Source organism: Aethalodelphis obliquidens, unplaced genomic scaffold, assembly GCF_003676395.1.
Source record: "Aethalodelphis obliquidens isolate GAN/ISIS:26980383/991018 unplaced genomic scaffold, ASM367639v1 scaffold10, whole genome shotgun sequence".
NCBI lineage: Eukaryota > Metazoa > Chordata > Mammalia > Artiodactyla > Delphinidae > Aethalodelphis > Aethalodelphis obliquidens.
The window spans coordinates 34,970,051-34,987,268 of record NW_020837954.1 but is presented as its reverse complement, the minus strand read 5'-3'; the positions used below and the strand labels follow the sequence as shown (position 1 = coordinate 34,987,268).

At 41.2% G+C, this 17,218-nt stretch overlaps 1 protein-coding gene across 3 annotated transcripts in view; it reads right to left on the bottom strand.

Annotated features, from left to right (window-relative positions):
* The window catches only part of PRKCH (protein kinase C eta), a 223,423-nt gene that overhangs the window by 136,844 nt on the left and 69,361 nt on the right, over positions 1–17,218 (bottom strand). For all 3 annotated transcript variants that reach the window (XM_027111430.1, XM_027111432.1, XM_027111433.1), the window contains exon 2: positions 15,193–15,256. In XM_027111430.1, coding sequence (XP_026967231.1) covers positions 15,193–15,256 — 64 coding nt within the window. The remainder of the gene's footprint in view (positions 1–15,192; positions 15,257–17,218) is intronic.

The window sequence follows — 17,218 nt, the reverse complement described above, 5'->3', positions numbered from 1 at the left end:
ATCACTCACAGAGGCAAGACCAAGAACCTAGGAATTAGAGTATCTACTAAGGACATGCAACCCCTGAGACAGAGGCGTGGAGCAAGACATGACTGGACACAGGTACACCTGAGCAGGACTCAGTAAGTTTCTTCTGCATCCTGGCTGAGTGTCCCCACAGGGTCCTGAGGGGCCAGCAGGAGGTATCAGAGTCCTACTGAATCGTCACTTATTAATATGTTTAACAAAATCAATGGTTCCCTCTGAGAGTTAAGTTCAGTCTTTGTCAATGAATCCTTCCTAAAGTTCACTGCTGGAAAGACTCCTCCAGTTATTGTTAGGTACCCCTTTGGGTGGATTCTAAGTAACCATTCGATGAGATGGTGGTACCCAGATATGCAGTCCCTTTTACACAATGGTATCTGAACACTACTGACATATTCAAGAGTTACTACACCCTTCCTAAGAAATAAGTTATTTATTTCACTGAGACACCCATACTCGTCATCTGAGTTTTCATTTCCAAAATCCCCCATCATAGTGAGATTGATAAAGGTAAACTAAATGCTCAAAGCATAAAAATCGTCATCAAGGAACAGACTGACCACTTTTAAACTAGTCCCTTCTCTGACATTCCTACCTGCTTAAAACTATCCTATTCTTACCATGCGAATGGCTGCTGTTCTCATTTTCTGAGTATCAGCTATACTCCACAATACAACTTACACAATTAAAGTCAGGCGCAGGGTCAAAGTGAGACCTTGTAGCTGATGCAGGTCTTGAAATTGACTGACAAGCTGCTCCAATCACAGCTAAGGCCCTGACAAAGTAAATCCAGGTGTCAGGTCCACCACCAAGGAACAAGAGATCAACACTGATGGAGCGATGCCCAGCCTTTGGAAAACTTGATCACATCTTCAAATATTTTTGCAAAAATAACCCTCCTCATGATAGTGCTGAGAAAGTCAGCATAAAGTGAAAGATATCAAGCCTTCAAATCAGTCAGAAAAGTACACGCTGAGTTATTTGATCTGTTCTTGGTTCTAAAAATTAGCATACAGGTGCCGTTGTAACCCAAACACTGATAAATAAGAGATGAAAGAAACTTTCATAATTTTTGTCATCATTTTTAAAGACAGAGCACCCATCCAATCTTTTAAAACATTTATACTATTTTTTAAATCTTGGCTCCTATTGTAACTGGAATCACTTTAAATTGCCTTTTCCTGACCCCAGTTACTTGAAGAGAAGGGGAAACATCTAGAACCTGTCTCAAAGCCAACATTCCCAACCTGATTTTACTATGTTCAATCCTGACTTGAGTCTCAGCATTAGCACCGAGTGTAGACATTAGCAAGGCCCTTTGCCTCTGAGTCTCATTTTCTCCTCCTAAAAGTGAAAAAACTATAATCCAACCATTTGACATCAGAGCATTTTAAAGGCTGTTTAAAAAAAATGAACTTGGAGTTCTGTCAACTCTTAAAAGACTATGCATCAAACTAATACACGCTGCTATGCAGTTTTTTTCTACATATTTTTTTCAACTAGCAAACCTCCCAATCACCAGAATGTTCCAATTATCAAATTAGATATGATTTAAGGTACAACAGGGGCATCCAAACATGGCCAACTATTAGAACCAGCCTAAGTGCTTATTAGGAATCTGTTTCCCTGGCCTCTTCCCCAGAGATTCTGATTCAATCTGGGGCCTGAAAATCTGTATTTTTCAAAATTCTCAAGTGATTCCACTGATCTAGAATATAGATCCTCTCTTGACATTTCAAACTTTTTGAAGGCCCCATTTTCAGTACTTGGTAATTCCCAATCTAAGGACTCAGGTAATGGAAGTGTCCTCATTCACACGAAAAAAGTATCGTCAAAATGCAGTAAGAATTAGCCTTCCAAAAGGTATATACTAAGTCCCCTATGTACCCAGACTGACCTTCAACCTATTTACTTTTCCAGATGTTTAGTAGATGTGTCACTAACATTTATTAAAACTTAACAAATGATAGATAGTTCCCACCATGTTCACAGACAGAAGACTAGCTGAACCTAAAGTTACTGTGTTTTAGATGGGTGAAGCTCACAAATAAGAGTAATTTCTTAACAACCTATAACTAGAATTGAATTATAGCTAATTAGATTTAGCAGTGCATGGACTTGTTATATATCCCCAGATAGTACATTTGAACTTTTAATGCTTATTAAGCTGTGTAGTGGATCCTAATGTAGCTTAGAACAATAAGAAACCCTGATGGAATGCACAGAACTTGGGAAAGTCTTCATGATAAATTTAAAAGTTTCTGCTTTAGCAACTTACATTAAATCATTATAAGTGGCTGTAAATATGGTGCTCTTCAAGCCCCTAGCCAAAGGGGAAATATTATGTTCAATGAGCCAAATGGCAAGCCAGCATCAAATATAGGTGAACTTCAACTTCACTTAATTAACAAAGGTATGTTCCTGAAAAGGGAAGTGACATTAACAGGGTACACACCTTGTGGCAAAATGATGCTGGTACCTCCCCTGGACCCCAAGGCTCAGCCACAATCCTCTCCCTACTGCTCTCACTCACTTACCACGCCCCTGCCTTAGGGTCTTTGTATTTCCTGTCCCCTCTTCCCCCAACACAACCTCATGGTCCCTCCCTTCCTTCAGATCTGCAGCTCAAATACCAACCTGATTTGAACAGAACTGCACACACACAGTCTTCATCTCTGTCCCCTTGCTCTACTCTATTTTCTCCATAGCACTTACCACTTGGCATACAATGTTAATTTGTCTAATTGTTTGCGTCTCCACCTACACACTTTTTGAGTTCTACTATAATAAACTCAGTGTCACTATTAAGCACTTGCCTACACACAGGCATGCATATATACATCACATAATGTTATACACAAATACTCTGTGTGTGTCCAGAGAGAGTTCCCTTGACCCACTGGATCCAAGCGGTGATAATTTGGAAGTATCGCTCAACCCAGTGTATTCTGTAACCAAGTAAATTCACAGAGATAGCAATTGACTTTCTCCAAAACAATGTTAGAACTAAGTTGCACTTAGAAAATCGAAGGCAATCTCTGACATACACAAAGAATGTGTCTTCAACCCTAGATCACTAAGGCCCCCCTCGCCCACTCTCAGGCTCATGCAGGAAGTCAGCTACTGCTGAACAGAAATTTCAGATACCAGGATGAAATCTTAATGCTGAAGACAAGTTTCAGGGGGGAAGGAAAGAAACAGGTCTTCCTGCCTCTTTACCTGCCCACTGACACAGGCGTTACTGGGGAAAACCTAATAAAAGGGATGTCAATGTTACTGGCCTGGCAAACAGAACCTCTGCTGCCTTGTTCGTTTGAAACAAAAAGAGCAGAGAGCTCTGAGGTTGCTGGAAATGAGACTGAAGCATAATGAAACCAGACTCTGGAGCAATTAATTTTTCTATCAGATAATTAAATCGTTTGTTTTTCCCAAATCTCAGATCCACTGAGAGAACACTGCATGAGTATAATTTCAACTAAAAAAATATGAAGCTTGAGAAAATGAAGATACCAGTCAGACTCTGTTTTGCAAGAACCTTGATTTTAGAGGAACATGCTGGTTAATAAGTGAGTGTCACATAAGGTGAATCCGCTGATGCTTCCGTCCATAGACTTCTGAGCTATTTTTGCAGTTCAGCTTTTAGTGCTTACAGCTCTGATCACTTGCTCAGAAGTATTGCGACTGCCTTGTTCCGCTCAAATCAAGCAAAGGTTTAGCATCAAGCTACCCATCACAGGCACCTCTGAAGTTAGAAACCACCATACGCTTTTGGGTTGTTTGGGCGTCATTTCCTGACCTCCCTATTTTTATGAGAAAAGGCTTACAACAAAAACCGGCTGAAAAAGTACATTGCACAGTCAAAATAATTAGAGAAAAAGGATTACAGTTTCCAAAAATGATCGAATTATTCTGTTGTGTTTATCAGCTAATTGTCACCTAACATCAGTCCCCAACAGAATGTACACAAATGTCTGTCAGTTCCTTCTCTTTAAATGCTCACTAAAATGAAAAGTTCTGGACTTCTGAAAGAAAGATAAAGGGGAAAAATAACCTAGAAATTCTAAAAATAATTTGGGCTCCGGACCCTTTTACAGTCTTAAAAATCAAGGACTCAGTTTTGGTTTCTGTGGGTTCTCTCTACCAATATTTGCCATATTAGAAATTAAAATTGAGACTTTTAAAAATATTTATTCATTTAAAACAAGTCCATTGCATGTTAACAAAAACAATATTTTTATGAAAGATAACTCTATTTTCTAAAGCAAAAAATGTTAAGTGAGAAGAGTGGCATTGTTTTACAATTTTGCAAATCTCTTTGATGTGTGACTTAGAGGCCAGCTGGATTCTTAGATCTGCTTCTGTATTCAATCTGCTGAAACATTGTTTTAGATGAAAAATGTGAACAAAATCCAGCCTCGCATGGAAATTAGTGGAAAAGAGAGTGTTTTAATAGTTTCAGGTACTTCTTTGATTCTACATCAAAACTTGACAAGTGGTAGCTTCTTAAAGGTTAGCTGCAATGTAGACTCTAAAAACAATCAATGAACTTTTTATACTGTTGTATTAAATCGATTAGTCTGTCTTCAGCTTTCAATGGATCCTTGACCCATGCATGGTTTTGTAACATTTTGTACTGGTCATTTTGAAAACATGGGTTTACTGAGTTATGCAGATCCTCTTCCAAATGTTGACCTCTTTTACAATATTAAAAATCACAGTTGTTAACATCAACAACAAACTCATGTGAAAAGTCTTTTTTAAGTATTGCAAGCTGACAAGCTCATATGGTGGATATAAATTTTCCAAAATTCTACCTACGGCTTGCAGGATCCAATTTTATCACTGGCATCATACTCACAGTTGCTTGCCTTGAAGTAACAAGCTCATTTCACTCATTTTTAAGAAAATACCTGATAAAATCCCAAGTCTCCATAACTATAGTTTGTCCATCATTCTTTCAAGGAAATATGGTGCCCCATGGGGGAAAAAAACCGACTAGCTCAGTCACACAAGTGTTCTTCCTGAGACACGGTAGTATTGCAGTGTGTAGCAGGAGTGTCTTGTGCATATTTCCCATTTTGTCACACAGAATATTATAAAGATATATAGTCAAGGGATGAGCTTAAGAACACTAATCATGTTTAGTGCTTCATCAAAGATATTCTTAAGTGAAACTCTTCCTCCCTGCCGTTGCCACACAATTGCAGAGAGGAAGAATACACTGGCTACACTGACAACTGTACACTTTGGTGGCTTGATTCACTCTAAGGCACCAGCAGTTTTACCCACCACTTCTTTTGCACCACTGGTGCAGACGTCAACACATTTTAAAAAAAGACAGAACATCTTAGTATTATAAGGAAAATAGTTTTGAACTACAGACCTCTTGAAAATGTCTCTGGAACCTCCAGAGATCTGCAGGACCACATTTTGAGAACCAAATGAAGAATTCTGAACAAAAACACCACTTAAAAGTTTATCATCAGTAGTCAATGCAAGTAAGAGAAGTAGTCAGGATGAAGCTAATGATGGTTGAGGTATAACTAGGCAAATATAGCTATCATATCCTAAGCTGAACTCGTTCACTTGACTTTGAATTTCTTCCGAGTTCTAGTTTAATGCCTGCATTAAGAGAAACTACGGATGATGACGGTAAAACTCAGCAAATCTTAAGCTCAGCCTTCTCAGAGCTCTCTGATCCATACCTTGTATTTGAGAAGGTGGAACCTTTCCTAGGTCAATGTCAATCTTTAGTTTTAAGAAGGAGGAATCCAAGGAAAGCCTTGCAAAAAAGACATTATCCCAAAAGATGACAAAACTCTGAGGAGGGTGGGATTATACCACCTAAATGACAGTCTTTTTTTCCCAAGGTAGAATCAAGATAAAACATGGAAACACCTCCCAGATAGCTAGATGGCCTAGAAAGACCTTGCACCTCAGCCTCCCAGTCTGAGCTTGTGTCTGGGCTCTGGCACTCATTATTCAGGAGACCACAGCAAATCAGTGTCCCTGAGCTTGCATACTGAGGATCACATCAGCCTCAGAAGTTTGTTGTGACGAGCAAATGAAATAACAAACAGGATAGCGGGAACATACAGAAGGCATCAGTTACGAGGGTACGAGGCTATCCTGCTACCAGAAGAAAATAAAACAAGGGCTGCCATTGCTACGTGCTCAATTACAAGCCTACCACAGCGTCTGGTCCTCAGAAGGAGTTCAATAAATGAGCCCGCTGTCATGGAAAGGAGGAGCAGGTCAGCTATGACATGGGACGATTAGTCTCAATCCTCTAAAAAGATCATTTCTTCTTTTTCCAGTGTCCCGTTCCCTCAATACCTTTCTTTCTCTCCTACCCTGTCTCCAACCTGGCAGTCATTTCCAGTGGGAGCCACATAACTGCTTGGACCAGCAAGAGAACGGAAGTAGTCACTCATCCCTCAGGATGAATGTACAGAAAGAATACATTAAAAAAAAAAAATCTAGGGGCTTCCCTGGTGGTGCAGTGGTTAAGAATCCGCCTGCCAATGCAGGGGACATGGGTTTGATCCCTGGTCTGGGAAGATCCCACATGCCGCGGAGCAACTAAGACTGTGTGCCACAACTACTGAGCCTGTACTCTAGAGCCTGTGAGCCACAACTACTGAGCCCTCATGCCTAGAGCCTGTGCTCTGCAACAAGAGAAGCCACCGCAATGAGAAGCCCGCACGCCGCAAGGAAGAGTAGCCCTCGCTCGCCGCGACTAGAGAAAGCCTGCGTGCAGCAACAAAGACCCAATGCAGCCAAAAATAAATAAAATTTAAAAATTAAAAAAAAAATCTAAATTAAGAAAAAGTATATCAACAAGCTGTCACCAGGCTTGAAACATGAGAAAGGAATACTAAAAAACAACTGTCATCAGAGATAACATTTTCCCCTTTAAAAATGACACACATTGAGAGTGTCAGATACAGTGAGAAACTGGGGGTTGCAGCCTTCAAGCAGTTAACACGTTTCATCGGCCTTGGTACATGTGGCCATGATGATTTAGCAGAGAACATAATTATGTGTAAACCAGTGGTTTGACACAGGAAATTTGAGTGAAAATAGTTCAAAAAGATCATAATCTTACTCTACATTATAATGCACTGCCTTAGTAGAAAGAATAAGCAGATACCAAAATTCAAGCACTTTCTATATTCTTCCCAGGGGGAAATGTGTTATTAGTTCCAAGTAACATAATAAGAGCCTGAAAGAAGGGGGCGATTCAAAGTTTTAGCGAAGTTTTCTCAACGAGCTTCAAATCCACAAATGACAGGTGCTCTGTCAGGTGGCATTTTTGTTTGTCTTTTAAGAAGTTACTTTTTCCTCCTAAACTGGTGCAGAATACTTTCAAGTTTGCTTTGGGAACTCTGGGGAAGAAACATGTCCACAAAGAACTTTCATCTTACTATCTTCATAAAGATACTTCTACCATTAATTCTTTTGATTTACTTTATTCTTTTAGGAAACTATCTTAAAATTAAACTTTCTAAGGGCAAAATGTTATGTAATAGTTAATAGGAGATGATTCACTTGTCATTCATTATGAGTGAGAACTTTACAACAGAACGAAGGGAATTATCTTACTCATCTCTTCCTACCTGCAGTTTTTGACTCACAGCTTAGTATTTATTTAGAACCTTTAAAATATTTCTGAAATACTTTAGTCATTTAAATTTTTTAACTCACCTCTTTGTAATACATAAAAATTGGGAATTAAGGATAAAATATATACAGACAAAAAACACCAGCTTTAATTTATAAATGAGAATAGGTAGCATGTGTTCAAAGTTAAAGCATCATTTGGATGTTGCAGAGGCAACCCAGATTCTGTTTTGTGTTTAGAAAATAGATTTTTTAAATGTGTAATTTTAATTTCTTATTAAAGAGAATCTCAAACACATGCAAAAGTAGACAGAAATTTGTAATAAACCTACATGTAACCATCACCCAGCTTCAACAGCCAGCTTGTGGCTAATCTGGTTTTATCTGTTAATCTGGTTTTATCTCCCCTCCTCCCACCTCTGGAATATTCTGAAGTAAATCTCAGCTATCATTTCATCAGTAAACATTTCAATATGTATCTCTAATAGATGCCCTATTTTATTTATTTATTTATTTATTTTTGCGGTACGCCGGCCTCTCACTGTTGTGGCCTCTCCCGTTGCGGAGCACAGGCTCCGGACGCGCAGGCTCAGTGGCCATGGCCCACGGGCCCAGCCGCTCCACGGCATGTGGGATCCTCCCGGACCGGGGCACGAACCCATGTCCCCTGCATCGGCAGGCGGACTCTCAACCACTGCGCCACCAGGGAAGCCCAAGACGCTCTATTTTAAACAACCAAAATGCCACAATCACTGCTAAATCAGGTTAATAATTCCTTAATATCATCATGTATACAGTTACTGTTCCCATTTTCCCAGCTGTGTCCTGGGAGTTATTGTTTTGCAATCTGTGTTTGACATGTTCTATATGTTGAAACTGGTTAATATGTTTCTCTTCTGTTATTTTGATTTTCCTTCCTTCTCTTTTTTTTTCTTCCAATTTCTGGTCAAAGGAACCAAGTCTCTTGTCCTATCAAATTTTTCCACAGTTTGGGTTTTGCTGATTGCATCTCCTGGTGTCATTTAAAATGTGCCCCTATCCACTGTATTTCGTCTACAATGGTGGTTAGATGTGGAAGACTGACCAGATTTGGGCTGGGTTTTTTGACAAGACTACCCCACAGATGGGGTGGTGTGCTCCCATGAGGAAACACACATTGTCTGGTACTTGCTCTGTGGGCCAATCACTGAAGTATGACGTACCCTGAATCCAGGCAAACTTCACTTATGCAAACTACGTTATCATCTTCAAATCTTAGACTGTATTTCTTAATAGCATTACAATGCAGCAACATCTTTTTTGATTTGTTCTCACCTGAGGGCACATCACTACTTTAACTTAACTTCTTTGTGTTGCTTCTCTTCCAATTATAACAGTTATGAGGTTAGTTCGATGCATTTTCATCAGTACTTCATCTGTTTTTTTTTTCTTTTTTTTGCCACTCCACTCTTCCAGGTAAGAACTAGTCTAAAATAGTGACAATCGAACAGGGCCACAGTGACAGCATCTAGAGGTTGCATTAAAAATCCAGGTCTATTTCATCGCCTTAATAAATTTCAGCTTGGTTACGTGACCAATCCAGTTGTTAGCTCCAGAAAGGCTTAGCCAGAATGAAATAAAGAGGGACATGAGACAGCCCTTTCCAAAGAATAAATCACTTCAACTGTGCCTTGACAGCAGTGCTGAGGGGAATTTGGTATCTGATCAAGAGTGATAACTTTTTTTTTTTTTTTTTTGCGGTACGCGGGCCTCTCACTGTTGTGGCCTCTCCCGTTGCGGAGCACAGGCTCCGGACGCGCAGGCTCAGCGGCCATGGCTCACAGGCCCAGCCGCTCCACAGCATGTGGGATCTTCCCGGACCGGGGCACGAACCCGTGCCCCCTGCATCGGCAGGCAGACTCTCAACCACTGCGCCACCAGGGAAGCCCAACACCTTTCTTAAGAGGAACAATGGTGATGGGTTTTTGACCCCGTTGATAATGTTATGCCTTCAGCTCTGTGACAGACTTCCACGAAGCGTTTTCTTGCTCCATCTCCGTTTAATGAAGAGCCCTCACTGTAGGTTTTTAAGCAGGCTCATCTTCTTACCTCAACATTAAACATAAACCTATACACAGCATACTTGATCATCAAATTGTGAAGCTACTACTGCTAACACCAATTCAAGTATGACTTTTCAAAAAGACTTTTATGTTCTGTCCTTTCTCCAGACTTCATTATCACCATTTTGATGCCAATTTCTACCACCTGGCGAAACAGTCCCTGGCATGCAGTAAGCGCTCAAATATTACTGAACGAGGATATTAACAAAATGGGTGTTCATTAAGTAAACCTTCAGCAGAGTCTGGGTGAGTTTGACAAATTATAATCTGTGATCCAGGTCCTTAATTACTGGTGTTCCACAGAGTTCTGCTCTTAGTCAACCTTGGCTTTCTCTCTAAATCTTCTTCCCCTTCATCCTTGTGCCTGTCTCCCACTGGCACCCAGAGCTACATCTCAGGCCTCAATCTCTTGCCAAACTCGAGACTCCTATTGCTAGCTCTTCCTAAACATCTCCACTCGGGTTTCCCACAAGCTTCTCAAACTCCACCCATTCAAAGCTGAATTCATCACATTCCATTCCTATGTTTCTGCTCTGGTGAATGACACCACACCCCTCTGAGCATCATCTGGGTCTCATCCCTATTCATCCCTGACACCCTATGAACTGCCAATTCCTGTTGGTTTCGAGATCTATATATTTCTCATAGCTGTCCCCTCCTCTCCATCCATCCTGCAGATTCCAACTGAACTTGGGCTCTAGTAACCTCTCCCTCAGACAGCTTTAATTGTCTCTTACCGGCTGTCTACACCCCTGTCTCCTCTTATGATATGAACAGCCCCCAGCCCCAAGCCCCTTGTACCCACAGCTACCAAGTCAGATTTTGTTTCTCATTCCTTAAAACCCTTCACTGGCACCCCATCACGTCTACTAGCCTAGAAGTAGTGTGTGACCATGCAATTTATCCTCTAACCTGGGACCCTTCTGAGAGGGAAAGGTGACACTGTTAGTAGTTACAGTGGTATAGCAGACAAACTCAGACTGTCCCGGGCAAACCTACGCATGAGGCCCTCCCAAGTCTCTGCTACACCTCCCACCGCACTCCCTCACCTTCGGCACCCCTCTTGCTACTTTCAGTCTCTGAAACCCGTCACTGTTCTCTCACCCCTATGCCTGTGAACAAACTATCATCCCCTCTTGAACCATCTTCCCCGGCCTGCGACATTTCTATGGATCATTCCAACGTGCTTTAAACATCACCTCCCCTGTGAAACTTCTTCTAAAATCTCCTGGCTGATCCAATCACATATTCCTGCCAGCCAGCACCATGCCTTGGACTTATTCCTATGCTGGGACCGGGGCCCCTGCACTGCAAACATGGGCTGCATCTGCCTGCCTCCTATGAGCTCCTTCAAGTGTCCGTGTCTTGTTCATCTTTATCTCCCCAGCATCTGTGATGAGATCACAGGTCTGTATCCAGCAGGCATTTCTCATGTCATTTCTCAGTCATGTCTTATATTTAATAAAAACGTTTTTGCCTTAGCTACTAATTCAGCACAATTAATGAAAGATGAAAAGATGAGACAGGATGAAATAAGGAGTAGTCAGTAGCTCCTAATGCCAGTCCTGCACATCACAGACCACAGCTCCATTTAAGCAACTGCTTTTTAAAGGAGAGCTTTGGGATTATAACATCTGGGCTAATGGCAGAACCCCTATAGGAGGCCATGAAAGGGAAACAGCCATGGCAATAAGCCAACATCATATTAGAAACTGTCCACTAAATTCTCGAAGCTTCTAGTATAAAATAAAGGCGGTGTCGAAATAAAACACACCTGCTGAGTGTACTTGGGGTCCCAGGCAGGGGTGGGGAGAATGACAGGACTGCTGCTGCTGTGACAACAGGAACACAGAGATAAGAACCACTAGTGTACCTTCACAGAGCACTCTACAGTTTGCAAAGTATTTCCCTACGCATTCTACCACCTGACCTTCAAAATAACCCTGTGAGATAGATCAGATGCATGCCGAGGCTCAACCAACACTTCCTTTTTTTTTTTAATTTAACTTTTACTTTATATTGGAGTATAGTTGATTTACAATGTTGTGTTAGTTTCTGCTGTACAGCAAAGTGATTCAGTCATACATATATCCATTCTTTTTCAGATTCTTTTCACATATAGGTTATTACAGAATATTGAGTAGAGTTCCCTGTGCAATACAGTAGGTCCTTTTTATCTATTTTATATGTAGTGGTGTGTATATGTTAATCCCAACCTCCTAATTTATGCCCCTCCCAACCTTTCCCCTTTGGTAACCATAAATTTGTTTTCTAAATCTGTGAATCTGTTTCTGTTTTGTAAATAAGTTCATTTGTATCATTTTTTCAGATTCCACATACAAGTGATATCATATGATATTTATCTTTCTCTAACTTACTTCACTTAGCCTGATAATCTCTAGGTCCATCCATGTTGCTGCATGTGGCATTATTTCATTCTTTCATCAACCAACATTTCTTGATCTTCGACAATCCCTCTGGGATCCCAGGCCAGTGCCCCCTTCACAGCCTGAGCCACACCAGGCAAGCCTGACCTCATCCTGCTTCTTTATGTAAAACCCTTCAGCATCCCAGATGGAAACTAGAGCTCCAAATGTTCTATCAGTCTACCTGTCGCTTTATGGCCAGGGATGGTCTAGGGTGGCTGACAGGTGAGAGGCCAAGCCAGGGACATTCTCACAGTGCCAGGTCCAGGTGCTGCCATAGCTGAGGCAGGTGTGTGTGGGCTGGGAGGCTCCATTCCCTCCTTGTGTAACACACACAGAGGCAGCCATCACGTTGTCTGCATGTGACAAGGAAGCTGTGCCCTAAGGCAGCAGCAACGTGCGAGCTCAAGCTGAGCCCCGGCCTAGGAGCCAAACTGACAAGGCAAGGCTCCCACAGACAAAGAGAACAGACCTGAGCTTCTAAAATACAGCCCACACCGTGATGCCATAGATCCTGAAATTTCAACATTAAAAAAATCTATTTCTCATGGATAAAACAGCTCTTTCAGCATCTTTTAAACTACGCAGGCACACCTAAGAGGGGTAGAGTGCTAAGATAGCGATCACTATCATTTTAGTGTGAATTAGTCCATGAATTCACTGTCTTCCTTATTAGCAAGTGTTCCTGGAGAGAGGAGATCACTGGGCATCTTACTGGAGTAAGAGACAGTGGAAGGCAGAGAACAGGAAGGACTTAGAGGGGAGGTGGAATTACCAAAGATGAACTCGGCCTGCCTCAACATTTTACGCAGGGTCACCTCCGAAAGGAATATAATTGCAATGACCTGGTAAGAACTCACCGCAAATAACACTCCTTTCTTCTTATCACTATAACTAATAAATTAATATTGCGTTGGCCAAAAAGTTCCTTTGTAACACAGAAAACCCGAACAAACTTTTTGGCCAACCCAATACTATGAGAATACTGAGGAGTATTCCAGAGCCACTGTTCTGATGTTTCTAGTGTAAAATTAAGGAAGATAAAAACTTAATAAAATTTAGTCCTAGAGAGCTGGTGTAACTCTAAAACAAAGATGTCATGTAACAACAATGGCACCATCAGACCTGGTCTAACAGGCATGGCCTTACTCCACTGGTCCCTTGTCACTCAGTGCAAAAACGTAGTTCAGCACATTCAGAATCTCACTCCTCATTCACACCTCTATTCTCACTGCTGGGCTTGTCTATACCATGGCTGTACCCATGTTCCGTGTGCTGTAAGAATGTTCTATCAGCAATGTTCTGTAATATTACATTATATTTTATTTGACTGAGTTACGAGCAGACTTATTTTTCCCACAAATCCTGTATGTTCAAGATACCAAGCCAAACCAAAAGACCTGTGAGCAGGCAGAAGACCCCCAAACTGTAATCTGGACAGTTTTTCATGTTCAAGTATCCCAAGTTTCAGCTAATTTCAAAAGATAAGATGTGACAATTGAGACAACAACTTGAAAAATGTTAACATTAAGACAATTTGCCCACATGAATGAGAAGGGTTGGCTGAGACGAGAGAAAACCACTTCTCAAAACTGTCCTCAATTTGCAAAATGCCAACACCAAACAGACAAACCATGAAGCCACACATTTACAGATCTTTGCAAGGATTTTAGTAACGGTGGAGTAGCTTGTAATGGACTAATCTTCCCACCAAAAACAATTAAGATATTTAGAAACACATTCTGAAACAATTAATTAGAAACACTGGAGGGCCACCAGAAAAGAGACAGAAATTAGAGGGAATTTGATATGCAACTTAAAACTACAAGATATCATTTCATAGCCACCAGCATGTCTAAAATTTAAGAGAATGACCATACCAAGTGTTGGGGAGGATACAGAGTAACTGGAACTCTCATACATTGCTGGTGGGAATATAAGAATACAACCACTTTGGAAAACGATTTGAAAGTTTCTTATAAAGTTAAACATGTATCTACTCTATTATCCAGCAATTCCACTGCTAGGTATTTACCCAAGAAAAATCAAAGTGAAATTTATGTACAAGGATGTTTATGGAAGCGTTCTTTATAATAACCCCAAACAGGGAAAACTCCAAAATGTCCATCAAGATGAGAATAAGCAAACAAAATTGTGCTACATTTATGTAATAGAATACCTAGCAGTAAGAAGGAACAGAATACTAATATACACAATGACATGAATGAGTCTCAGAGAAATTATGCTGAGCAAAAGAAATCAGACACAAAGGAGAACCTGCTATGTAGTTCCATTTATATGAACTTCCAGAAGAGACAAAATTAACCTATAGTGAAGAAACAAAGCAAAACACTGCATTCACTGCCTCTGGCAGCAGGGGATTAACTGGGAGAGGACACAGGGAACTTTCAGAGGGATGAAAATGTTCTATGTCTTGGATTGGAGCACTTGTTACACAGTTGTATGCATCTGTCAAAACCAAACTCTTCATTTCTGATCTATTCATTTCTCTGTATATAAATTTTACCTCGATTTTTTAAATATGGGGAATGGGAGATGGAGGTAGCGCAAGGGGAAGAGGAACAGAATACCTTAAAGGACAGAATGAGATAAAGATTATAAGGAAGAGAACGCAATCCTTAAATTTTTAATACACTCCTAGGGCAAACTAAAAGGTTGGTCCAAAGCCAAAAATCTAAAATACAGTTTAATAGACATGAACCAAAAGAGGCAAGAACCTCTTGAACTAAGAACTAAGATGATGATGAATAAAAACAAAACCTCAGTGAGTATGTTAAACAAAACACAAGATTGCCAGAGTTAGCAAATATATTTAATCTGGCAACCCAAACCAACAGACCATTAGACAACAAAATACCAACCAACCTGGTTTATACAGTCAATTTTTAAAGCATCTTTTACGAAATGCTCTTTTTATATGCTCCGTGATATAAATTCCTACTGAGTATGAACTAAGAGTACACAAATACCTGAAACCACCCCAAATTCATTCTTACCTTCAGTGAAACTTCCTGTTAGGGTTATTACAACAAATACTTTCCCTTCTGGCTCCAGATCCACCTAGAAAGAGAGAAAAAATTGTACGTTATATGCTAATTTTGAAGTATTTTTTTGTGGGCCTCAAATAATTCTTGACAGACAGGCCTCAATGCACACATCACAGCCATAAATCAGATCTATGTTTTTCATTGAACAGTAGAGGGGCAGGAAACAAGTGACAGCACAAGAAACTGTAACGGATGAAAAGCAGATCTAAACGAAACCGTGCAATGTTTTCCCTCTCTCGAATGTTTTCCTCTTCCCTTTTGGCTCTCTGTGATATTGATGAGCAACCATACACGTGCTCACTATTTTTGAGACACCCCTAACTGATGTGCACCATTTGTAAGAACAATATTTTACTAAACCACGTGGCAAGCGTTTGAAGTAGAGAAATAATGGCAACATAAAGGCAATGAACCAATGTGCCATGGGCAACCGCGTACCTTTAGTTTGAGGAAGTAAAGAGTTTGAATAGAAGAGTGCTGTCTCTGTCTACACCATCTCCACCTGAGTGCAGTTCATCCTCAGGGAGCACCAGGGGAGGCAGTACGTGAGCTGTGCATTCACTACTCTCGACTGTTCATGGGAACATCAACGTTCCTTCAAGTTCTTATCTACGAGCTGAGAAAACAAGACAGACGTTCTGCCAACGAGGCAGCTGTACGTCTTCTCACTAGAGCCTGTCCTCTGCACACACTCCCGTCTCCCAAAGACCTTCACACAGCATGGCCCCAGGATGGGGCAGGACCCTCCGTATCTGCTCTGACCACACTGGCCCAGGTAGGCAGGCTCTGCCCTCTTCATGCTAACCTTGAACTACCCATGAACACCTCTAAGCCACGGATTCTGAGGTTCTTTGGGGCTCCGATACATAAATTTACAATTGTCCTTAAATAAAATCTTGTCAGGTTTAGCCTATCGCTTCAGCTCTGCCTTTGACCTTTCGTCTAAGAGAGGGAGGTTCAGAGAAGCTGAGTATAGATATGGATGGTCTTTTGGGTAGAATCACATGGTACAGCGTCCAAACTAGACCAGGACACGGACTCCAGTCTGACTGCCGCAGCAGCTCTGCACTCTGGGCAAGGTCCTTAACCATGCCCAGCTTCACTGCTCCCATCTCCAAGTCCATAACGTCGTTATTCAGCATTTCCGACGTGGCTTCTGTCAGACAATCTCAAAGAGCCTTAACAGTACTATTTACTGTTTGTATTGTATCTATAGGTGACCAATACCGAAGAAAAGAAATGCACTGACCTTACCCTAGAGCTCACCACCACCTGTTTTTAAGTACTACACCCTGTTTATGCTTTTTCGAAATAAAAGATGCCTGTTTTATACTGACTGGGAGAGCTTCATCTATATAACAGCCAATTCTTATAAACCCTGCTGCCTTTTTCTGCATTCAGTCTGTTATCAGTGTGGTTACCACACCATAACTCACTCCAGTGTTCAAATCAGCTTCTTGCATCACGACTACTAACTTAACAATAGCCCCTTAACTATCTTAACACCACTTGTGAACCTTTATAGAACAGTTCTGAAAATAGAGCTCTCTGGAGAGATGACTAAACAGGATGTCAGTCTCTAATTGTCTCCACTCTCTGCCTCGACTTGTTTCAAGTCAAAAATATTTTATTTTTAAAAGCCACTCCCTCATCTTCAATATAAAAGCCTGGCAGAGCCACATACATGCACACACAGTCGATCTCACAACATCAACTGCTGCTGGCACAGAAGGAGCTGCTGCCAGCCTCCCAACTGCCAGGCCACCTCCGAGATCCAGCCCGTAAACTCCCTCCAACACTGCCCGAGGGCCCACAAAACAAAGAAGGCTACGCCACCACATGGGCAGGAGCTGCTCTGACAGACAGCAGGAGACTCCAGCACTCAGAATCAGGAGCTCTCACAGTGCAACAGGTTCGAGCCTCATTTTTGACCCAAGTCACCATCACAGTGGAAAAGTCAGACTCAAACGCCATC